General features: G+C 39.6%; 1 protein-coding gene across 1 annotated transcript in view; it reads right to left on the bottom strand.

Annotated features, from left to right (window-relative positions):
• Positions 1-406: 406 nt before the first annotated feature.
• The window catches only part of PIK3R4 (phosphoinositide-3-kinase regulatory subunit 4), a 28,905-nt gene continuing 3,729 nt past the window's right edge, over positions 407-25,582 (bottom strand). The window contains exons 5-20 of the mRNA XM_072853861.1: positions 23,549-23,683; positions 21,413-21,634; positions 18,782-18,955; positions 17,469-17,614; positions 15,166-15,369; positions 14,100-14,301; positions 12,331-12,530; positions 11,148-11,358; positions 7,739-7,904; positions 6,772-6,936; positions 5,367-5,578; positions 4,963-5,094; positions 3,533-3,633; positions 2,373-2,461; positions 1,831-1,939; positions 407-1,031 (exon numbers count right to left, since the gene is read on the bottom strand). Of these exons, the coding sequence (XP_072709962.1) occupies positions 861-1,031; positions 1,831-1,939; positions 2,373-2,461; positions 3,533-3,633; positions 4,963-5,094; positions 5,367-5,578; positions 6,772-6,936; positions 7,739-7,904; positions 11,148-11,358; positions 12,331-12,530; positions 14,100-14,301; positions 15,166-15,369; positions 17,469-17,614; positions 18,782-18,955; positions 21,413-21,634; positions 23,549-23,683 (2,639 nt within the window). The 3' untranslated portion in view covers positions 407-860. The remainder of the gene's footprint in view (positions 1,032-1,830; positions 1,940-2,372; positions 2,462-3,532; positions 3,634-4,962; positions 5,095-5,366; positions 5,579-6,771; positions 6,937-7,738; positions 7,905-11,147; positions 11,359-12,330; positions 12,531-14,099; positions 14,302-15,165; positions 15,370-17,468; positions 17,615-18,781; positions 18,956-21,412; positions 21,635-23,548; positions 23,684-25,582) is intronic.

The following is a 25,582-nucleotide window of genomic DNA, read 5'->3' as shown; positions in this document are numbered from 1 at the left end:
ACTGAAAAGGATTTGGAAATCTGAAAATCTGGATCAGACAGTGGAAGAGCGGTGAGAAAGTTTACTGCCCCTGTCTGACCTCCAGCATTGCCTCTCACATGAACACTGCATGATGAAAAAAATGCTTCCTGCTGAAACCTGGTGTTTTGGCTATTTCTGATATCCATGCTGCATGACAGAGAACACCATCCTGGTGGTGCTGTTCTAGGTTCCCAGGACAGCAGAGCTTCGCATTAGACTCAAGTCAAGGGCAAGCTGGATGCAAGGCACAAAGTACAATTGAGGATCTGACAGAAGGTTAAGCTGATCTCAAACTACAATTAACAGCCCAATGGCCCTGGCAGCTGAAACTACAGAATCACTGCAGAGGAACAACAGATATAAAGAGACCCAAGTACCAAGCAGGGAAGCTCAAGTGGACTTTATTATAGTTATTAGAATGTACAGGGACATTAGTGCACTGGTTCTTAATTCATTTCTCAAATTTAACGTAGGAGCCTTCAGACGCTGAAGTACTTGTACCAGCTCTTTGCTTTTTGCACATTTAGAATGTGTAATGTGGGACATCTTTAAATCATTTTCTGAAATATCCTTGAAGAACAACATAGTCAAAACCAGGCTAAACAATTTCTTCATAGACTGCTTGGTATTTCAAGGAAATGCTACAGATACCAAACATTTTTAATAAAAGAAGTGATTAAGAAGTGCTAACAGGGCGGTAGGATACAGATAACCAATTTTATCATCACCTTTATAGTCTTTAAAGTCCATTCTATTCCACGATCTTGAAACAGTACTTGAAAACTTCATTATAACACTCTTTATTACAAATATTTACATACTATATATTAGTACAACTTTTATTTCCACACTTTAACGATTCCATCCCTTGATGCAGTTACTATAAAGCCTTGTGTGGTCTGGAAAGTTGCGATATCTGTGATAATATCATGATGTCCGACAGGGAGAGACTCTGGACCCTTCCGAGGGGTCTCATCAGTGGGACCCAGTTTTTGCTTGTTTTGAATTTCCTGTACAAAAACAAAGTGAGAAATATTATTTACAGAAAGGTAATAATTTCAAAGGAGAATTATCATACATATTAGGTTGTATAAAGATCAAAAAACCTCTTAAACAAAAACAAACCCCAAAATCTCCCACCCTCTGATGGTTTTCTTAGGATTACTCCTTGGTTCATTTCTTTTCATCACACAAAACCCAAGTCTTAATCTGAAATGACATTACAGGTCTCCAATTAGGGAAAGAATGGTTTTTTTCTCATATTTATTTCAGTGACACTAACTACTAAGATTTGATAGTCGGGGGGGGATGGGGGGGGGGGGGTGGAGCTTTGAAGGGGATCACCTTTGAAGTAGCATTCATTCAATTGCACTGAAACAAAAGAGTGTGCTATTCAACTAGCAACATTGCCTGTTCCAAAAGTCACTCTGAAGGATGTAATAAAAACTGCAGCATTCTGCTACCATATTATTTTGGTTCCAGTACATCTCACAACACCTTGCTAAGATCCTACACAAAAGATATTCCAAAGACTGGTTAAAACCAAAAGTAGATTTCAATATCCCAAAAGAGACATGACTCTGGCTTCTGCATGTAAGTATTATTTGGTAAGTCTAATTCTGTCAAAAACAACTGCTTTTTTTTCTTTTAAAATAACTTCTTCCTAACTGCCTGAAAATGCAATGCTGACATCATCCATAAAAGGTAAGAGTGAGATAGTTATAATTAAATCCATCATGCAATTAATGTAATCCATGGCGCCATCCAAAAGGCAAGCAGAATAGGTGTCTATCAAACAAAGCAAAATACCTGAACCACCTCCGTGCCCTCAATTATCTTCCTGTAGTAGGAAACAGATGGGCAGTTAGAACTTCCAGCAACAACATATGATCTCTCAGGGTAGGCTAGATCCCAAAACCTAAAACACAAAAAAACAAAATCAAGTTGAGATGTTAAATTTTATCATCTTAATACAGTTGTTTAAAAGCTGTCTTGCTCTTATGATGAAAATGAGTGGGCACAAATGCTATATGCTTTCCACACTTAGTGGAAGACAGCAATGCAGAGAAATCAACATCCATACCAAGCTGACACGAGTTATTGTTTTGTTTCACGCAGCCTATCAAGAACTTTACAGAAGAGTACAAGTTGTGTTTCAGAGAAGCACCAAGTTTCGCACTACTTTTGCTGAGAACAAATTTTCTAAGCTCACTGATGCTTACTAATGAACACATCGTCAGCATTATTGTTTTGACTTCTTGGAGCTTACTTATGCAACGCTTGGCAAAATTTAGTACACCAGCAGGGGCGGAAGGGAAGGTGTCAAACAAAAATGTTGTTGGTTTTATTACCTTATTTTCATGTCTGAGCCTGCTGTCAGTAATATTGGATTACCAGATGCTGGACTACAGTATATTCCGTGGATGCTGTGAGGAGAAGGCTAGTAGGGAAGAGGGATATATAAAAATAAATCATCACCAATAGCTGTTGCCATGCTTCACAAAGGGAATGCATTCTTTGCCACTTTCATCCATCCATCCAATTCCCAAATGTTTCTGACAAATGCCAAGTTACTTTGTTAACAGGCCACATCTTAATATATTAAGGTAAATTGCTTCCTTTTATTCCTTATGTTTCACAGAGCAATGCAACAGATTTAACACTGCATAATGCTTTTTTGGAATCTTGGAAATTACATTCTCAGTGATGGCAAATGAGAAAGATTGTTTCTAACGGAATCAGGCAGGTGAATCATGCTGAAGAGCACATGGATGCTCAAATTTTTACACTATGAAGGCATTAAGGGACAGACATGTAACAGAAAACTAGCTTGAATCACAAGTTCCCTGTGTGCAAAGTCCATGACCAAAATGAACTCAACCTGCAATCTTTGTAGCACGTACAAATTCAAGTTTAGGTAGATTCCAGATCTGCATTTACAACATTTATAGAAGCAGCCGCTGTTAGCTTTGTGTATGTATTTGTGTTTTAAGAAAGATATCCAAGATTGCTCTTTCCCCAATTAACTCCTTGAAGAAGAGCCACTTCATGCTTTAAATGAGCAGTTAAGTGTAGTAGTGGCATTATATTACAGAAAGAATGTGCAAAAGAGCAGATGCTTACAGAAGTATGCACAATCCCAGAAACAGCAAGTAAAAGTAAGTACAAGATGCTACACCATGAATTTTGGCTTTGCCATAATCTTTACAGGCTTGACTGGCTCACGGGTTTTCTAAGAACATGACTGGATACAGCAAGTGAGTGTTACCAGTACATTCCACATATAGTGGAAGATACCAATGAAGATTCAGGTTACACTGCTGGTTTACAAAGGGGATTTAATTTTGACAGCAAAACAATTATGGTGCCAAAATAAATCCCAGGGCAAGTTCCTGGTGCCAAACTGGCAAGGCCACAGAGACAGGTAACTATACTGACGCACAGCATGGAGTCTGAGGTTGTTCTAGCCCTGGCTGCAGAACAGAAACAGGAAAAGAAAAGACGACCAGACCTGCAGTTCTGAAAGAGGAGGCGCACTGCTGGCCCACAAAGTGAAGCGTCGATCGCCAGTTTCCATATCCCACATGGAGACTTCATTATTGCCTTGAACAGCTACAGGAAAGATATTGCCAATGCAAAAAAATATAAAACAGGTCAGTTGGCTCTCAATACTTGTGTTCTACTGACATGATACAGAGGATATGACATAGAGACACTCTCCAGTTGCTCTCTGTAGCATTCACTAAAGTGCCTCATTTAGGAGAGTTTAAATGAAATCCGCTTCAATCTCCAACCCTTTTTAAAAGGTATTAAAACCTCAGCTTCCTCCCTAGATAACTTCTCATCCTTCTCTGAGGATAGATGGTCTGTTCAGCATGGTCATCAGGGACTTCTAAGATTACTCCTGGACAGGTAAGACAGCAATTCAAAGTTATAGAGTTCAGTAGCTACAATGATGTTCCACACCCACGTTTAGTGTGGACAGGCAAAGAATACTGTTCAAGGGATTGTTTACATGCCTGGCAGCAACCTAGCAGGCAAGGACTTTTTAATAATACTCCAAAGTGATGAACTTTGTCACTCATTTATTCTTTAGCAGGGAGGAAACAAACCAGAAAGCACAGAGAAGCTTGCTTTATTTGTATGTTTGTTTTTTTGGGTTTTTTTGTTTTTGTTTTTGGTGTCGTCCCCCCCCCAAAATTCATTTTATCTCCCAGGGTGGTTAATAACTAAAATAAGTGAAGCCTAAGAAGAAAGTAAAATATGAAACTCAAATTACTCTCATTTTACAGCTACTTTATCAATTTTGTTACTGTAGGATTAGTTTAAGCTACTTGTCCATTTCAGAATGTGTTCCTGACACAAACACTCAAAAGTATATGACAGTGGTACATGCAGTGGGGATGAAGCAGCTGTGAGCATACCAGATGGGGAATCTTGGGAGATTTTTGAAAGCTCTAACCCAGCTGGGTTAGATTCAAGTGGGAATTGGAATGGCACAACCTTTCAGTCTCTGCTCTACAGAGGCACTGAAGACAGTGGCAGAATTCCCATCATTGTATGTCACAATTTTGGGTTTTGTCTTTTATAACATTTTGTCCTTAAAAAGTGATGTGGTAGACAGCACGCAGGGAGGGACCCTCATGAGAGCTGTCATGCTCAGAAGATAAGAATTGTAAAGGCTGTCTGTCATCTTCATAATGGCTTAACACTACTTCTCCCCCACACCCCTTTTTTAATTTCAAAAACCCAGGAAGAGCACAGTGGCAGAACACAAGTATGAACCTTCCCTTTTTCCTCTCCCAAGCAAAGCACAAGAGAAACCACAAGGAAGAAAGAAATAACCCCAGCTGCCCCCAGGGCTTGAAGCAGAAGCTGAAACAGAAGCTGCTTTAATCACAACCTCTGGCAACTGTGAGGAAAGTTTAAGACATCTTTTACCTGCAATTACCCAGGACTGATAGACAGGATGCATGAGCAAGCGTCTGATTCGGGCCTTGGAAGGATGAGAATGGCTGGAGATAGGTAACTGAAACCTCATGTCCCAGCATGCCATGGTACCATTGCTTGTTCCTGGTGAGAGAAAGCTCCCCATAGTCAGAGGGATAAATATACGGGTTTTGCCCATATCCTTGTGCTCTGTTCCTAGGGAGATGGACTTCAGCCTCAAGTACTTAGAGGGCAGAATACTTCCCACAAATAGATCAGGACGTATTTCTCTCCTCTTGTTTGAGAAAAGCATGTTCTAGTCAAATCAGTTCAAGCAAAAGCTTGAGCTATAGTCATTGTAAAAGAAAACCAGAAAGGGGAGGGAGAGAGAGAGAAGCTAAGAAATACAGGCTTACCAATACACAGCCAGCACTGGTGTATGTCCACAGCAAATGAAGTTATGAGGCCTAACTTCAAATCATGTTTCAGTGTCCAAGCATTGCTGCCAGATCGCAAATCCCATCCAACCAGAGATCCATTAACTGTACCATAAGCCAGTACTGACTGGGCTCCTGAATTGAAGTGATGCATATCTACCACACAGCCATCATCCTTCAGATCTAAGGACCTGGGTTTAAAGGATAAACTAATTTAGAAACAGATATGACTCCCTCCAAGTTTAAGGCTTCTTTCAATAGCTAATGCTGAGCAGCATTTTCCTCTTCATGTCACTTCAAGGCATCTGCCAGAAACAACTTTCCAATTTTAGTACAATAGATGCTTACGCTCTCTCAAATCTCTCTGCCGATAGAACCTGCAAGCCTTCTACAGGCTAGTAAAATGCTGTCAGCAGCTCTTTGCAAACATAAACATAGCTCTGTGCTCTGGGACTGTCAGTGTGTTTGATATTTCTCTCCCATTCACGCTCCACATTTATGAGATATTCATCTACCCAGAGTTTACAGGCAGAAACACCCCTCTCCATGTTATACTGCCAGCACTGTCCTCAGTCACTTACTGTGTGTGCAAATTGACACCTTCAGGCACAAATGCAGTGTATAGCAAAAGGGAAAATCTGGTTTGTAGTTTCCATCTCCATTAGATTTGGCTTATTTAATTTCTGAACTTAATCCCAAATAAGACAGGACATTTGAGACAGATACCTTACTTTTACTTTGGACAGAAAAGAGGTCTTTGAGATGGTTGCTAGATTTGCCAGGGCCTGGACATGTCCCTCACTCAAGCTGGAAGATTAAGCTGTTGAATCAGTGCCAAATATTCAAAAACTGCTCATATGGAGAGAGGTAAGAAAGAGCTAAACCATCCCCAAATACTCCCCTACATAGCATCCCATCCCCCATATCTTTGCCACCTTACTCACATTAAAAGCCTGGGAGAAAAAATTGCAGGCCTGAGGCCAAACCACATGTTGTACATTTGTAAATGTTTATCTAATGACCTGTAAAAGAATCTCCAAAATTACTTTATAAGTGTTGACATTGTAACAGAGGAGGTAAGAAACTACCAGTCCCAGTGCATAAATAAAAGAATTGAGAACTATTCAGACTGACTGATTGTTTTAAGCTCATAACAAATCCAGTGACACAGGAGGCACCAGTAACCTACAGCTATCAATCCTCAGCCCTGCATGACTGCCTTTCAACCCTTCTTTATGAAGCAGGATAAGATCACGGATTACAGCCTTCCAAGTACAGCCTGGGCTCAGCCAGCACGAAGCCTGGAGCAAATCAAGGGATCTAATCAAGGGATATACTAACAGCTTGAGCTCTGCGGTGAGATTTAACTGCTCTAGGTACATACCTGCTTTGTATCGGATTAATTTTAGGAGATTTAGGGAGCTTTGAAGCTTCAATACCAAGAAGCTGGATGGCACCATTATCCGAAGCTATAGCCAAGTAATGCGAGCCTTGGCAGAACGTAAGTGTCTTTACATGTCCTCCAATCCGAGAGTAGGTCAAAATTGATCTAAACAAAAGAGAGACAGAGAGGAAAAAATAAAAAAGAGGAAATTTTTTCTGGCACATTAAAAAAAATTAATTCTCTCAAACACCTACTTAAAACCAATGACTCTTGAGAGAGCGCTCAAAATAACATTTTCTAAGTGTTCCAAAATTAGAAAGCAACACAGCCTAAGTTGCCTCTGCAAGCTTAAATCCTCATCTTTGAGCCTCTAGGTTACGACAGTCTCCAACTGCAGATGCACACATTTGTCTACCAGTAAAATAAAAGTCTAACCCAGACCTGTATCAACGTAGCATACTGTAGTTACTGTTATTTAACTGACACTGTGGTCCACTACATCTTTTTCAAAGTATTTTGAGACAGACACCCTCTTCTCCCAAAGGTATCTCTCTCACACAGACGGTCAGCCCCATACCACCCATGTTTCAACCAGCAATACAGCTTTCCTGCATCAAATATCAGTGGATGAGACAGTTAAGCATAAAGCTAATTTGTTCCAAAAACCTCAGATGGCTTTAAACAGCAGCACCAGAATATATATATGTCTGTATAGAAATGAAATCAAAAAGCCTGCAATTACAACTGTGAAGCAGTCCCTTTGCATTTGCTAGCAACTTTTTTTTCTTTTATTAACCAATTGAAACAGCAATCTAATATTTTAGAGTTGCATATAAAGAGGAACACCAGTATATTTCATTATTGGTACCTCTAGCACACCCACAAGTGATTAATATTTTTCTCCTTGCTCTAATTTATTTTGCACTCCAAAATAGCAGCCCCAAAATTCTATGAGTTTTAAATCTACCTGGTTGTAGTGGTTTTTCCTTCCATTTTTTGGCTGTTCCAGATTTTCACGGTACCATCGTTTGAGCAAGTGGCAAAAATGGAGTGTTCATCAGAGACCCGAATGCGGTTCACCGCAGACTTGTGTTCATGAAGGTGAGCTACCAACAATCCTTTGGGACGCCATCCTTCAGGGAAAAACAAACCCATAAAGTTTGGTGTTGATTTCATAACTTAATAGGAACGTGAAAATCCCCCTCATCCCATCCACCAACAGCTACACTGGGATATAGTTATTACAGCTGCAAAGCACAGAAGGCACTGAAAACACAGAGCTAATGCATTTTAAATATATAAAGGCAAAAGCCTATTTGCTTGGTTCTAAACTAAACCCTACTGGCAGATCTGGGTAAGAGTTTTCTTTTAGATGAGTTCCATGTACATTCAGTGAAATTCCAAAGAGCCCTTCTTCATAGACTTTGTAGAGATACTAGTGCACAGTTCTCCTGCTATCAGCCTATGCAGATCGCTGTGCTGCAAATGGCAACCACATAAATGCCCAAAATGCACATAACGAGCAACACATTTGAACAGACTTAAGTTCCTGGATTGTCTGTAGAGTGCCTGAAGTGACAGGCTCAGTGTGGCACTACATGCTACTTTGCCAGCCTTATGTACCTAATAAAATTAAATAACAGCCCTTCTAAATCTCATAGAAAATTTATTCCAGAACTTCAAAAATAAATTGAGTAGTTGAGTTGCCATGCAGTAACTCTTGCCAAGAAATTGCCAACATTTGTGCGGTATGTTTCCTCCTCTGAACTAAGCAACGCAGAAGTATCTGGCTGCATGTCTAACACACATCTACTATAGTGAAGGATAACAGCAGATGAAGATAATGAAGGACAGACCACAGCAAATTTCAGAATGAGACACAAACTTTAAATATGAACATTTTTCTGGCACTCACTCACTTGTGTGGCAGAGCAGGTCAGCTGCTTGTATTGGGACACGTTATTTCATAGGTTGTAAAACTCTCTTCAGAAGACAAACACACGGCTTAGCCAAGCTCAGTCAAGGTTAGCTATGTTCAAATGCTATCTGGTTGGACCATTTTCCTGACGATTTTCTACTGCTTCCCTTAAATTGACATGGTAGCTGCATATGCCCAGGTGTGTGCCTTTATGCTAGTTTTACCAAAAGACTTTAGCATGACCATGTTGATTACTGCAAGCGTAGCTGGTACAGATTCTGCTCCCAACATCTGGAGTTTAAGCACATGAAACTGCCATTAGTAGAAGACAGTCAGGAATCTCCATATGGGATACCCAACAACAAGCACATGGAGTAGAGAACACCAGCAGAAAACGCTGAGTACTAATCTGGGTAAATCCCAATCTCAATTTGGAAATTCAAAATTTAAGCTGAGGCCATAGGAAGTTGACTGTGATTTAAAACCATGTGTTTTTTCCCAGAGTGGCTGCCAGAGCCCTAATTAGCAAAACCTGGGTGTTGCTCCATTCTGGTAAAGAAAAGGGAACAAGAGGTAAAAATATCTCTCCTTCCACTCTGAAAGCAACAGTGTAGTATGGGAACACACATCTTCTCTTCGTGGCTGGGCCCTGTGTCACCGTCACCACTGCTGGCGGGGACAGGCTCCTTTGTAAACAAGGGCAGCTCAAACAACCCACCCCAGTATGTGTGCCACTGGGTAAGAAAACCTGTCCAAGAGGTTACAACACTCACAGGATGGCTGAAAATTTGGAGCCACCCCAGGCAAAACACTCACATTTCTCACCTCCCAACACAGTGTTTCTCCCCTTGTCAATACCTAACTACAGGCTGTTACAGGATGGCAAGTTGTCTGCCATATACCTGGTTACAAACAACCCACTTCAGAAAACTCACTGGATGTGGAATAATTGCTGGAGGTGACTTAGAAATTAAACTTATATTCACACTTTTAGGTAAGGCACAGCACTGAAGAAGCTTCTTGGGTGGAGTGTGGCTGACATGCAAGGAATCCATTCCACGGAAGTTCCCTAGGCCTGCATCCTTAGATGTTGGCAACGCCAGGGGAACTTGGTGTGTTGGCTCTAAGAGGAACTGCTCGGAGGGTGGAGCAGTGTGGAGGTACCACAGCCAGGCTCTGTGATAGTATGGGAACTTGAAGGTACCACGGAACCGATAAGCTGCATATTTGCTACCCTGGGCCAACAGCCTATCATGTTTTTGACAAAATGCTGTCCTTTTGGTGAACTTTGCTCATTATAACATCATTATAATACCAAAACACACCTCCATCCCAAAAGCTATCCACCTCCAAGGTGCGACCACCCCTCACTGAGCTTGCGCTTTGAATTTTTCTAGTTTATACCTTTAAAAGTGAAGCAAGAAAATTTTATACCAATCATAACAAAGGTATGTATGACTAGAATCACTCAAGCTCCACCTGAAAGGTAAAAAAATAGTATAAAATAGCTTAAGAGAGAAAGAATGTTAGGGAAGATACCATCAGATACCACTCTGGCTTCTGGGATCAGTCGATAGGCTGAGCCTCTCTTCCCCCCCATCGGGACGCCTTTGGGTAAGATCTGAACACTTGGTTATACCAAGTGTCTCCCCAGGAAACTTAGGAATCTCTATAGAGAGTCGCTTTATATCTTTTAATGCGTTCGTAGCCAGCAGTGTTACTCATACTCTTGGTATTTGCATGTGCTTTGCAGAGAGTGAATTTATCACTGGTAATCCAAAAGAACCTGTGTATCTGTTGCTTTAATAAACTGCACTATGCATTATCACATTATTTGTGAATCCGTAATCGTGATAGTTCAGTACACTGAACGCAACTGGACTTATAACACTGTCAAATTACTTTAACGCTGTTGCCTTAATCAACTTTGCGAAGCTGTTTCAGTGAAAGCCCTGAGAGGGCTCTGACAGGCAAACATTGACTCTGATGGGTGGCTACATATAGAGTCCCTAGAAAATAAACCGTTGACCAAGTCTGAGACTAAGACTGAACTTAGCCACACCTAGACTCCTCTCTGAGAAGGAGTTTAGAAAGCAAGGGGGTCCTGTCTGAACCTCGCGACTCAATGGGAGGGTTCCTCCCCCCAGCCACGCCTCAGACTCCTATGCAACAGTAACTTTTAACACAACACTGGAACAAAGCACACAACCTGGACTGCAGACCAGTGGTTTGGGTCCGTCACCACAAAGTTAAGGATCTCAGTTCCAGACCCTCTTTCATGGGTCATGCATGTATTTTGCCAAACAGGCGTTCTGCATAGCAGGCACATTTCCTAAACTAGTAATTTCTTCTTTTCCTCATCTTTTGCATTTTTTTCTTGAGATGATGATGTTTTGACCCCCCCCCCCTTTTTTTTTTTTTTTTTTTTTTACAACAACCTCAGTGGCCTGTGATTTACCTGGAGGTGGGGGCTTGCTCTCCCACTCAGCATTCTCCATCATCTGTTTGGCAAGTCTCTCTGCATTACACTGTTCTCGCTTCTGCTGGATCAGCTGCTGAAGATCAGTTTTGCAAGTGGTGATGCGTAACTGGTGTGCAGATGGGGAGGCGGTACTGGTCGGTACCTGTATGGTCGGTTTCCTGGGTTGAACAACTGTTCCATCAGATGCCTGTAAGAGATAAGCACTTAAAAATATATGCCTTACAGTCTACACACAGATAAATACCTACTCTTAAGATTACTGGGTCACACTGAAGAAGAGTGGAAAAATCTTTTTTATTGAATCAATTAGCAATGAATTAGCATTAAAATTTCATGCTTGCATGAAAACAATTAAAAATAGTGAAAATTATTATTTACAGAAAAGCTTAACCATTCATTTATTCTACCCTGTTTACCTAGCCTGTTCTGTATTCTGTTTGTAGAAACTGTAATGTGCTGTGCACACCTCTTAATATGATTATTACAGAAGCAGTTATTGCTCTCAAGACTGACAGAATTACAGGTTAGCTCTCAAATGATTATTTGTTTATACTGGGCTTTAAAAATAAAAGTGTGAAGTGTTTCCCTCAGTTCAGAGTGGACACTCATTTAAAGCTAGCAGAAGTTAATCTCCAACTAGAAACAGAACAGAAAGAAGTGTTCAGCATCAAGAGATGCCTCCACAGCCTGCAGGGCTCCCAGCCCATCCTTCTGTAGCCAGTACTAAGTATTACAGGTACGGGATGTCTAAATGCAGGTATGATGTGATACACCAGTTCCAAGTTAAAATCATGACATCTCTTCTCTTCCTCACAACATGTACCAGGGCATGCAATTTGAGGAAAAGCGTTCCCTGCCAGAACAGCTTACCTAATAACTGGCTAATTCACAAAGCCCCATCTCTTCACGCAAAGCATCTATTTGTTAGTGAAGCTCATCTGTCAAGTGACTAAACTTACTTCCATCCTCTCTCAATCCCCATTTTAAAAATAAGAACTTGAAAGTCAGCTACTCTGCTGGAGAAGACACCAGGGAATAGCACCAGTGTAAAATAACCTCCAAACAAAACAAGAGCACCACATCCCTATAGTTCCACTTGGCTTTAAAACCATTGAATCATTTCAGTTTAAGATGTGAAGACAGTATTTTTCAGTAATACCTGTGGGGAGGATGACAAAGTGGCACAAATGCCAGCTGAGGACTCTGAACGAAGTGGTTTCCCAGCCTGGATGCCTTCAGGATCAGTGGTTTGCCCATGTCCTTTGGGTATTGGCTGGGAGATGTTAGTTGGTTCCAGGGACCCAAACATGCTTTTCCATTCTTCATTTACATTTGAATCTTGCTTTACATGTTTTCTAGCTATAAGCAGTTGGGAGGGAGGAGGGGTAGGGAGAGAAAAAAAAAAGCCCCATAATCATTACAACATTCACTCAGGCTGGTCATTACTTTCAGACTAAGTGTGAGTCCAATGTTTACATGCCCATTTATTATTTATATACTTAATAGAGAAAAACATACTGCTAGGCTGTTTAAGCCAGCTGACAGGGATTTATGAGTCAAACAGAACACATGTGGCAAGTGCTCTGTTTACACCTTCTTAATCCTACAGTTGACTCATGCAATAAATCATTCCAGTATAGGGAAATTTTGCATCTAGAAGGCTGCAGGATTAGATGCCCCACGATAACTCCTTCTTATGAGAGTTATTGCATTACTGGCATAAGACAGGGATAAATTTGTAATAGCATAGTATGCAAATCATTGTCAGCATCAAATACAATCAGTTTCACATCACAATCACAACATCACCTGTACATTCAAGAATGTTATCTATAAATAGGAAATTTATTTTCAGCATTCCTCTGGAGTCACTTAAAACTGTAAAATATAGAAAGCAAAATGAAAACATGGGACAAATTACATTTGGACAAAGTCAGTGAAGAAGTTAAAGGCGTGAAGACTTTGCAGGTGACAGTTTTGGGTGAAGTCAATCAGTTCAAATATGGACTTCATATACTAACTTTTAAATCCTGTCCACTCCTGACTCCACAGGATGCAAAAAAATGAAAAATCCTGCACTTACGTACTTTCCTTTAAAATGATATGCAAAACATTTGCAGACTAGCATCTTAATTCTGTAAATAAGACGGCAATAGCTACTTGGTTTGTAGATATTTCTGTGTTTTTACATCTGAAAACACAGAACCTATCAGTGGGGTACAGAGGAGGGCCTTACAAGCTTGACAGAGCAAAGAGGAAGCTCACTGTCTGGAAGAGAAGGATTTTAAGGATACAGAGAACTGGAATAGAGTTAGCAGCAAGTGGATTTCAAAGCTAAACAAGGAAACATAAGAGGTTTTTCAAGCTGAAAGAGCAGCAGGCGACAAAGTAAAATGGGGGTGGATGAGCAGCTGAAGAACCCTAAGGTCAAAAAGCACATACTTGGTGGGTGAGCAACAGCTGGCACTCCTCAGTGCCAGCCTGTTTCAGCATCACACCTAGGCCTCAGTTTCCTCGAGGCTACCTCAAGAAAACATCCTGGATTTTCACAGTTAAAGAGCTCATTATTTCTTGAGAGGAAACAGAGATAGCAGAAATGTAGCCTTCATAATTTACACTGTTACCATGCGTCACTGGAGTCCTGTTTGTCACAATCAGCTAAACAACCTGTGCATATTACCACTGCAAATGCAAACTAATTTAAATACTCAGAGGGAAAATATCCTCATCTTTTACTGATCCAAAGAGCATTCCAGCACCTCACATTTCAAATAGCAGTAGTAATTTTCTTATTTCAACTTGATGAGGATGGCGATAGTTATGTAGGCTGAATTACTGAGAACACTTGCTGAGTAAATTAAAGACTTAATTCTTTGACCCTGAAAGAAAGGCTACACTTTATCTATACGGACCACAAAATATACCAACCACGTTTGTCATCAGGCTCCTGCTTTGTTTTAACAAGATCCACTTGTCTCCCAGTTATTCCCAGAGCTGACAAGTCAATCACCCCTTTCTGACTGCTGTCATGCAGGTGGCTCTGATCCACTATATTGGCTTTAGCTTTATTTGATTTTAACATAAAGTCTTTCAGTGCTAACAGTTTGTCTTCTTCCTCCTCAGTCATCCCCTACAGAATAAAAGAAAAGATATTATTATTTACTTTTGAACAAGAACATGCATCAAGGCATGAAGATGTAAGAAGCAGTAAGATTAATGACTGGCTCAGAAGTGGAAGGAGAGAGCACATCCCCAAAATTCAAGATATCAGTCTATCACTCATACAAGACTTTGGGTAAGCTGCTGTAGTATAAGAATCTCTTTCCTCCTCAGGAACAGGACTAGGAATAATGAAAGGGCAGAACAGCATTTAATGTTGGATCACTGTCTGATGCAATCTCCTTCGTTGCCACCTAGGCCATGCTTACAGCCCACAAGCCATAGGAAAAAAAAAAAAAAAGGAGGAAAAAAACAACCCTGAATCCCCCTCACACACTCTCAGCTGCAGTCCTTCCTCTTCCCAGTTCTCACTACTTTGTGCGGGTGATTCTTAGTGTTCCCCTCTTCACATATAAGCCTCAACACTTTCCAGCTCCCTTTGGCTTTTGCACTGTTACTTGCATGTCTATCTCTTCAACAAATGCATACTCTTCTCTTCAACACAATACACAGCACATATTCTGTAACACTGATACCATCACAGATGTGTCAGAAATCTGAGACATATAACTAAGTCTTTAACGAGAGGATGTACTTGGGAAATCCAAACATAAGGTTGCCCTATTTCTGGCAGATCTTTCCAGAATCTTCCTTAACTTCTGAACTCCTTGTCCTACAAGCATATACTGAAATCAATGAAGTCAATGGTTTGCAGGATTAGAACCTCAGACTGGGAATCCCTCAGAGCAGCAACTGCAAGGTTAGGGTCTGTGGAGACATAAAGAGCCCAAGAATCTCAAGCCTGACTTCCGAAGTACAAATAAAAAACAATCACTTGTGAAAGTAGCTTCTTCAACAGCTGTGCAATGGCAGGGTCCTCTGGGGGTGGGCAGTCAGGGAGCGCACCATTCCTCTTCTTCTGACGCATCTGAAGGTGTCGGAAGAGGCTTGTGATATCCTTTGATCTTAAGACATAATCAAATATGGAACGGCTGACAGGCTCTTTAAGTACACTGAGCAGGACTATTTCTTTATCTATCTGCAATTCAAAGAGAGAGACCAGTCAACGTGAAGGAGGATGATATCCATATAAACATGGGGAAATCTAGCAGTAAGTGCTGTCATCTCATGTCTACAATGTTTGCACTTTTGTTTTTCCTATAGCCTGAAAGTCAGTAACTGGACAACTGCAAATATTAATATAAAAATCAATCTCTTTATCTGAAGGCATGTTCTGTAAACCAGTTTCCAGCTCAGTCCTGAAGAGATGCTTTCAAACTTACAATAACAAAAAATTATGTAGGACTTAAAAATTATTGCACATGATTGTGCCTATAATCTAGATTCAACTTCTCCTTTTGTGAAAATAGTATCTTTCCCTGTGTTGGTCATATCAGATTTTCTCTGTTCTCTTTCCTTGTTCTCCCAGCAGTCTCAGAACCTTAACTTGGCATTGCTAAATGGGATTTAAAAGTCTACTACTAGTACAATGATATTTCAAGCTTTGTCCGTCTTTGTCCTACATTTACCCTGTAAAAATACCAACTAGAAGAGCTCTTCCCCCGTGTCAGTCAGATTACCGGGTTTCCTCCTATGTATACAAGGGAATAAGGATGCACAAGCACATAATTAAGTAATATTCAAAAGCATATTGGGACATTAGTAAACAGTCATAAGAAACTGATGAGTTAAGGCATAATTTAGAATCATTAACTGGGGCAGTCCTTATAAAGACTGTTCATTACTATTAAAACAGGAAAAAAACGAACAAGTTTCTATTGTCCCAGGTGGCGATTCAATGTCTGTTTGTGTCAAGAGAACATGTCTGGACAAAAAGTATTGTATGCAATCCAGACTACTTGCAGCCCAAACATTCCTTTGAGTTTACACTTTGATTTTAGTACTTGATCTTTGCTCTTTCAAGAGTAGGTCTTAAGACAGCAGGGGGGAAGGCAAGCCATATTCATTAAATAGGCCCCCAGTTACAGTCCCACAGTTAAATGACCAAACCTAATTGGGCCCAAAATTATGACATAAATGCTTGTATAAAAGTTAGAATGCTCAAAATAATTAATGGGAGATGGGGTTGGGACTGCAATTCTTCCTTCACAACAGTGTCAGAAGACCTCATTCCTGTAACACGCTTCTCATAGCTGACTGTCTACATGAAAAACAACTTCAATATGAGTCCAAAGCGAGAACTTCTTTATTACAGTCCAACTTAATGTTACCTGCTATTTGCTTACTATATTTAGTGTTACATAGCAAAGAAAAGATTTCTATACTAAAATGAAGCAGGAAATGAACAAGACAGAAATTTATCAATGCCTAAAACACAGCACAGGGTGTCTAGGGAGATGTAAACAAGGAAAAATATTATTTTAGTGAAGTTACCACCTGCATGGTTCACAATAAAATGTTAAACATGTGATGCAGTTTTCAATGTAAGTACTGCAACTGTTTCTTATTTAAACACCTGACAGGTGCATTCTACAGGTCCTAAAGTTATATGCAAAGATGCCTATATGATATTACCAGCATCATGCAGGTCATTCCTAGACATGTGCTGTTATGAAATGACTTAATTCATTCATGCTGAGCACTCTGCCCTTATCCTTGGCAAAGCACTGAAACACAGGAGTAGCACTGCTGAAATCCCAAGCATGGTAATCGCTACCTAACAGACTGCTCATGTTTTCAGAAGGTCAGGCCCACAGTCAAACATGTTAGCAGGGCAGGGCTGGAATACTCAGTCTTGTAGATGAAAGCATAGAATATAGAAACACTTGTTTCACAGCCAACTTTTCATGCCTTTTAGACTCCTATAAACTAGCACAATATTGCAAGAGTTTTATTGTAAACAAGGTAGAGAAGAGCCTGAACCAAAGACATACCTGTTGATTTTAGGCTTTGTAAAATGTTCTGCAATCTGCAACAGATTTGAGACAACAGTCTTTCAAACACAGAAGGCAATGGCCATTCTGTCAGTGTCTGACAGCAGAGATCAAAAAACTACATCGCCTCTAACAAAAAAAAAAAAAAAATCTAATATTCTTATAGCCAGGACCATGGCCAAGACAGACTTAAGAATTATGACTAGTCAAGATATATTCACATTAATATTATTTGAGGTATTACCTGTATTATTGGTTGTGTGATAAAAGGATGGAGGTATGGCATTAGCTTGCAGTAGACATCAGCAATATTCAAATACTGTGCTACCACAGTGATAAACCCAACTGCACCATACCGTATCCAAAGATTAGGATGACACAGGAAAGGTGCTGAAAGAAAATTAGGCTGTTAAAATATACCATTCATATTAAAGAGAGGAGATCATCCTGTATATGGCAGCCTGTGATGTCATTTCCTTCCCCTAGAATTACCCCCAAACTGAGCCTTCCCTCCTGCAGAGCCCCAAGGGTAAAATTTCTTATATTGAGAAAACCATTTCATGGACTTCAGTGTGCCCATGCTGCTCAGCTTCCTTGCTGTTGTCAAAAAGCATATTTTTCCTATTTATTCATTTCAATCCCTAATTGTCAACTCCAGATTTGCAAAGGAGACTAATCCAAAAATAAATCTCAACCTTATTCTGGACAATTATGGAGAATCCTAATACCAGTGATTTATTTTTTTCTTTTTAAGTAAATACTTTATTCCTTCCTTCTTCCCCTCTCTTCCTTGAATAGTCACTACTTATATTGTAAGATTATCAGACTCAGAAGTCCATCTCAATTATGTGGGATTTAAGAAGTTGTAATCAAGGGACTATATCTAGTAATGAGATATAATCACAGATCATCTGCCCCAAATTCTGAGTGCATTTGAAAAGCCATAACATTAGGAAGAAGCAGCCTACATCTCAAAAGATCAGTTAGTATTTTCTTTTCCATAAATAACTGGTAAATCTTGGGCATGTCTAAATTAAACTGATAAGCCTTATGAGGAAGGAGAGACCAACTCTGTATTCAAGGTTCTATTGAGTTAAGTGGGTTTTTATGGTGTTAGACATAGGATGAGAAAGGATCATGTATTGTCTGAAGGACTGGATTCCCCCCTTCCTCAAAGGCTGATGGGTAACAGTTTGCAAGTTATGTGCCTGATCAACTTCCAGAAGTAACCAGGAGTTTTTCTTTATAGGAGGTTGGCATGAAGAACAAGGAAAGATCTTAAAGCAGAAAGGTTTTGGACTAAACGTTGTTTACTGCTGTCCTATATAAAATCAGAGAAGATGCTTCCAATTTGTTCCACCAAAATTATTACTTTAGAGTTCTGAGCACTAACATGGTCCAACTAGTAATAGTTCATTAACACAATTTTACGTAGATTCTAAAACAGTACTATAGGTTTGCATATTGGACAGCTAAGTTGACGGTGAAGCTTTATGTAGTACTAAGATTTTTTTTCTTAACTAGGAAACAAAGGTATTCTCCAGTATTCCAACTTACCGATATCACAAGCAAACTCATAAATATGGGGTTTTTGCAAGAGCCCCAACTGGCACATACAAGTAAGAGCATTGAGGGCTTTATAAATAACAAATTCTTCAGCATCACTGAGACCTTGCTGAAGCAGAGGTTTCAGTATTGATGAGCTTTGCCAGCCAACGTAAGCAGCAACACCTGAAACATAAAAAGAACACATAAAAATCCAAAGTAGCACTTCCTTGCCTTTCCTCACCAAAGTTTAAAATTGCTATCCCACAGAGACATCTCAAAACAGATTATTAGTCATTAGAAAAAAAGGAAGCTGCTTTCCATTTAAAGTTGGACCAATATTCTGAAAACTTTGATAAAAGCAGATCCCTGTGCCTGTAGAGGTCCTTCCAGATGCCAGCACACAGCTGGCCAGCAGAAGTCTGAAACAGCAAGGCAAAACCAGAAGTGCTCCTAAGGGGTGGGGATACAGTGCCTACATTTGTACATGGAAAGGACAAGTGAGCAACAGTGAAAGGTTCTGTTAGCAGGATTTTGTCTTTTAACTTAGCAGTGACTGTAATTTGAGTATCATTCAGACTCCTGAAAAGACTGAACTGGATACTGGACTAATTATCAGCAAGGAACATCTATAACATACATTCGCTTAGCCACAAAAGAAAGAATCACTAATAGTCAAAAAGGAACTTTTAGAGCAATCTTCTAAAACTCTTCCAGCCTGAAATGACTGCAAGATTTGCTGTTTAGTTAACTAGTCTCAAATTATTTGCCATCATGAAGCCACCTTGATCCTAGCTTCAAAAATAAATCCAATTTTAAAACATATTTCAAAAAGCTTAGAAAGAAGCCAAGATCAAAGGCAAAATGAAAGTAACTCTTTTGAAGCTGCTGGACAAAAATATATCAACTGCATTGCAGTAAAAGAAACTGCTTTCCCTTTCCCACGTGAAAGTCAGCCACTGGCCACATGAAACGGTCATCTGGAATTGCTTGTTTGGATTAGACAACCCATCTACAATAATTAATCTCTGGCAACGGTCAGGGAGATTGGTGGAGGAAGATCAGGGACCTTGGTGGATTTCTGATCTTTCCTCTAGCTTTACATCCATCAAGCTAACATGCCTTCCCACAAACAACTTGACAAGTCCTCTGACCGTTCTCAAGAGAAAAAAATTATTTTTCATTGAACAGCTCAGGCTTATTGTTGCTATTGTCATATGTGGTACACAGCATAGACCATAACTGCCTCTGCTTCTAACCCAGTTATTTGGGATTGATAAATACCAGAAAAAAAAAAAATGCCTTCCCATCAGAATTGAGATTAAACATAAAATAACGTTATCGCTTTTACTCTAATAAGTTAATAATCAATATACTTGCTCATGTATTAATGCTGGGCTTTGCAACCGTTGCTAAAAGGAAGAGAGGAAGAAGGGAGAAATAGCACAGGTAAGAGAAATCCCCTCAGTGCCACTGTTACAGAAGGGCATCTGCCCACAGCCACAGGCACCAGTGCCTGCACATACTTAAACACCAGTTAGAGAGCTCAGTTTTAAAGATGTGCAAAAGCTTTAAGTAAAACAGCATAAAACAAAAATATAAATTTTGACCTTTATCTGAATTCTTCTGTGGAGGTTTTGAACAGATACTGGGAGAGGAGGAGGAGTTAAAAACATAGGTTACATGTCTTGACTTTTACACTTAATTGCCTCACATCTCTCTACATGTCTTTTGCAAGAAGCCAGGACACTGTGACCTGTGCTTTGGCTACCCCATTGCTACTTCTAAACAAATTCTGACAGGTTATTAGGATCACATCTTGGCAGGGTTTGCCCGTACAGCATTTTGTGGCTTCCAGTCATAATGGAATGTGTGCTTACCATAATGGCCCTGCTGGAAGTTTGATCATGCTTATTTTTCTTGCCATGCGCCTGAAGTACCATTTCCGCCCCCAGATACTACAATGGGAAAAAGTTTTCTTGACCCACAAATCCTGAGCACTGACTCTCAGCTATATTCATGTGAAATAATTTCCAACATACATGGAACACTAGATATACTTAACAGCTGATGTCATCACTGGTGAGATTTTTTAAATTGTTATTAAGTTTTCTGAGCTGACAGGAATCTTTAAGTGAGCTTTTTAAGGCACTAAAAAAATTTTTCAAGTTATAATTTTAGCCTATACCAATGCCTAGTTTTCATCATATGAACAGGTCTACTGAAGTTAATGGGACCATGCACACATGTGAAGTGATGCATCTACTAGACAGCTTGCAGAAATCTTAGTATTTACTTGTCATAATTTAGCTTTTTGAGTTAGTGGCTTTATCAAAGACTCAGGAAAACCCCAGCATTTACAGTTTATTTTTTATGTTAATCTAACCTAGACTTAAATGCCTCAGTCTCATTTGTATTAAATATCTGGAGTAAAAGAAAAATATATTTGTATTTACATTGTTTTGTCTTCACTCCCTAAAGAAACATTTACAGTCAAAAGTTCAGCAAAGTCTTTTCCTATAAATTATAGCAATCTTTATAAGAAAGGACTTTTATATGACTGTTAAGTTTCCAGGATATGCAAAAGCTAATTTATTTAGATTATTATCTCTCTACTCTGTTTGGCTGAAACCAAACACTTACCAACAATGCTGTCAAAGAAAGCTCCTCGAAGATGCCAGTCATTCTTATCATTTAAGAAAGTGATCATATGAGACAGAAGAACATCATTGGCTTTCTGACGTCCAAAAAAGACACAGAGACGTGTTATTCCATTTTCCATCAGTGTTTGTTTCACAATATTCTCTGGGTCACTTAGCAAAGTCACAACTTTCTGCTGAACCATTTCATGCAAGGCTTGCAACTCTGCAAGAGACAAGAGGATGAACATTTGTGTTGGCAAGAAACAATACGTGTATATGTACTACCTGCTGCTAAAGGAGTTACACTGATAAGTCATCCTGAAGAACGCCTGACCCAGTAAGATGGGCAACGCAACAGAACATCAACAATTCCAACAACTGGCTTACCAAAGACTTCAGACTAAGCATGAGGTCGTGGAAAAGCCAAAGAGTACAGAAACGTGAGACATTCTTACCAGATCAATACATTCTAAACTTGTCATAACTTCAACTAAGATGATCCAGCTCATTATATATATAGGTGAAATGCAGATGTGAAGAAGCATCAGAATGAGTCAGCAGCAATGTTACAACAGTAAACAAAATGCTTCAAGGCAATGCTGGTTTGATATGTTTATTTGACTATCGGTTTCAAAATTTGTGAACTGACAACAGATCAAGAGTATATTTTTAGTTAGGTAGATAAATTGGCTTCATTAAGGATACAGAGAGGAATAAACAATACTTGAAAAAGTGAGTACTTCCAATCTCATTAAATATCAGCAGTTACCCTAACGATACCGATTAAAAATCGGAAGATGATCTTGCCCATGGCTTCTACTCCATGATGCAACTAATATTTATATTAAATGGAAATAACAGAGTTGTTAATGCACTGGCTATTATTGAAAGCTGTACAAGGGAAGCTCTCAAACAAGTAGCACAAAAATTTCAGCTATTGCTGTCCGAGCTTTGCAGGGGTGATTACCGTTTGCCTGCAGTCAGAACACCAGCTAATTTGCTTTGTATCGTGACTCTCTGTCACATGAGTTGCCTTCTGGGTTCAAATTTCTCATGCTTGGTTTCTAAAAGGGTAAAAAGAATAGAACTATTCAAACTTCTTTCCTCCTTGCGTTACTTTCATCTCCAAGCTGTTTTGAGGGATAGCGGACAGTATTTCTTAGAAATACAGCCCATCCGATAGGGCTTCCTCTCTCACTCCTCAGCAATACTGAGCACCCCATGCCTTATGTGAAGGAACTTGAAGGGGATTTTTTATGTTTGGTTTTGGTAGGTTTGGGTTTTTTTTAAAGTATCATCGTGCAAATAGTTAAGAGATAACTGAAACATGCCTTTTTCCCTACCAAATGGAGTATGTGTGGGACATTTACCAATTATGATTAGTCACCAACTGATCTACTTAGCCCAAAAGAGGAATGACAGTTTTTAACCACAAACTTTTCCCAGCTTAGAAGACTTGCTCGGCATTGTTCCAGAAATCTATGCATCACTAAAAGGCACTGGAGTTGACACACAGATCACTTATTACCATTCCTCTTTCCCAAGGGAAAGAAAAAGAAAAGCCATCCTTAGGATTTTAACTCATTCTCTGTGCTACAGTTACAATACCACAGATAGCTGTGTTACTGCCCAATGGCATCCAAACATTCAGCATCTTCAGGCAAAAAGACAGACAAGAATTGCCAGGCACAGGAACAGAAAAGGAAGAATGACTGAAAAATACAGTACTATGACCATGTTAGAATTTGACAGGTTTTTCAAAGCTAATGCTGCCTGCCACTTCAACGGAAGCGGTATTTGGAATACAGCCATGTTTTTGCAGCGGACTTGTTTACGGGACTGTGAATTAAGCTGGATATGCAACCAGGCAGCCAGCTTCACAGTCAAATACCTTGAGAACTTTTGGAGAAGAAGTGTGCTTGTTTATATACTTTTTTGTCTTTCACAATGTTCAGAACAGAGGTGTCTGTTTCTGCATGAAGCTGTAACACACGCTTTGATACTAGTTGAGGCAAAGCATTCTTCCCATTTAGTAGGAAGGCTAAGCTTTAAGAGATGAGGAAGATCAGTGCTAACTAGGAGCTTTGGCCCATGATTTGCCATTATATGCAGGCAAGGTAAGTAGAAGTGACATTACCTGTGTCATAGTTATCACTAGGGTGAGATGTTTCATCCATTTCTTCACCATTTGGTTCATTTTCCATATTCAGATTTTTCAGCTGTACTAACTCCAGAAATCTCAGAGCTGTTTCTGCCAACAACGCTATGTTTTCTGCAGAGGAAAACATTTTGGTGAAGAATTGTTCTACTTTGCCAATTTACATCAGTCTGATGATCCCCCTGATGAGAGATTATAACCACTGACAATACCAGTCATGATGGGCAAACGGGATTGAAATTACACAACATGCTCTGGTCAACCCACTTCTGTTGACCCTGACCCCAGCTTTGCTACCAAGTACATCAAATCACACAGTACTTTTGTAAACAAGTGGAAAAATTGTAAGGATATCAAGTGTAACAAGGACTAATTTCAGTCTTCTAGAACTAGCCCTAAATGCCACCTAATCTCAGGCTAATGACTAAATAACTTGATAGAACTTAAAGACCAATTAACCTGAATTAACCAACATGCCCACATGGTAGACTGCAACAAAACAACAATGACAAACCACCACACCAGGATATGTATCCTAGGGAATAACAACAGGAGAGGAATCCCCCTTGAGGGCTGGATTCCACTTTTAGGGCATTTGTCCCCATATCTATCAATGCAATTTGGCACTGTTCTGCACTGTTTGGAAGCTGCTGAAGCAACTCGGGCTATATTATATGGGTCAGGCCACTGCTGTCACAGGAATCCTGTTGAGGCAGAAGTCCCACTTAAGCAGCCGTTCTTAGTGTCATCCTAGACAACAGCAGCATGCCAATGAAGCCTGTCCACAGCCCAGATCAAATGCTGTAAGTCACCAGTCTGACCACTTCTAAAAAGTGTGCTATAGTAACACAAGTTAACTCAGGTATTAGACTACCTTTAAATATATATATATATATATATTTATTTGAATTTTAAATTGCTTTCTTAAAAGAAAAGCTATTTGAAATTAAGGCAACTTAATCAGACTTAACCATCTACAGTTCAAATAACCTTTTCAAATTTCAGAAAATATTCTAGCTGTACTTGGTTTGAAAATAAAGTCAAACCACTGAACAAAGAGAGAACCTCTGTGTAAGGAGATGCAACTGGAGTCTATGGGTACTGAGACCTGTAGCCTTTTTGCACTTGCAGAAAAGGAGATTGTATTTTATTTCTTCCATTTCAGCTTATTTAACAAGTTCAGCTTCATATTAGTTCATTTAAAAATTCATTATGAATAGACTATCATTTTACAAGTTGGGGTTTTTTTTTCTAAGCTACAAATAAAAGTGAGGCATGAAAAAATGGTTCTTTCATAAAGCCCTAAAGGTGACCAAAAGCAATTGGTTCTATTCATTAACTATATATTGTCTTCAAGAATTTCTTTTATCAGCTTATTTAGTAAACAACAGAAAAACATCACCTGGAACATCTTCAACTGAATTCTCCATTTATAACTTTAAAAACAAAGCCAAAAAACTTAAAAATATGCTAGTCATAGCAAATAAGGGAACATGGTAAATAGCAAATATGGGCATGACTTCAAAGCTTCGTCCTGAACCAGGCAGAACTCATATATCTGAATAACATACAAAGAAAGCACCTGCTACGGTATAAGCCAGTCTATTACATAGCAAATAATGTAATTTCAGCCCCTGAATATCAAATTTCATTTTGTGGGAAAATAACTCTGAAGCATAGCAACACACTGATGCTTTAAGTTAGTTTCATATTTATTCAGGTCAATCAGGCCACTCTAAGTAAACAATGTGAGCTAATGAAATGTCAATTAAGATAAATTAATAAAAGCAGCAAAAGGGTGGGCAAGCTCAGAAAGCCCTCTTCACATTCTTAGCTACACAAAGACCGCTTGGACAAGTACTTTTCTTCGTTACACTCTTTCTTATCCAGGGAATAAAGCCAGGGCTGCTTCCCTGAGCATGAGGCTCTAAATTCTGACCCCTTACCTCAGCTGTGGGCAGACCTGCTGTGTGCTACATCCAGGCCCTAGCCCAAAGCACATGTACACTTTCT

Source organism: Ciconia boyciana, chromosome 2, assembly GCF_034638445.1.
Source record: "Ciconia boyciana chromosome 2, ASM3463844v1, whole genome shotgun sequence".
Classification (NCBI taxonomy): Eukaryota; Metazoa; Chordata; class Aves; order Ciconiiformes; family Ciconiidae; genus Ciconia; species Ciconia boyciana.
Note: the sequence above shows the minus strand (reverse complement) of the source record. Positions and strands in the feature narration are given on the sequence as shown.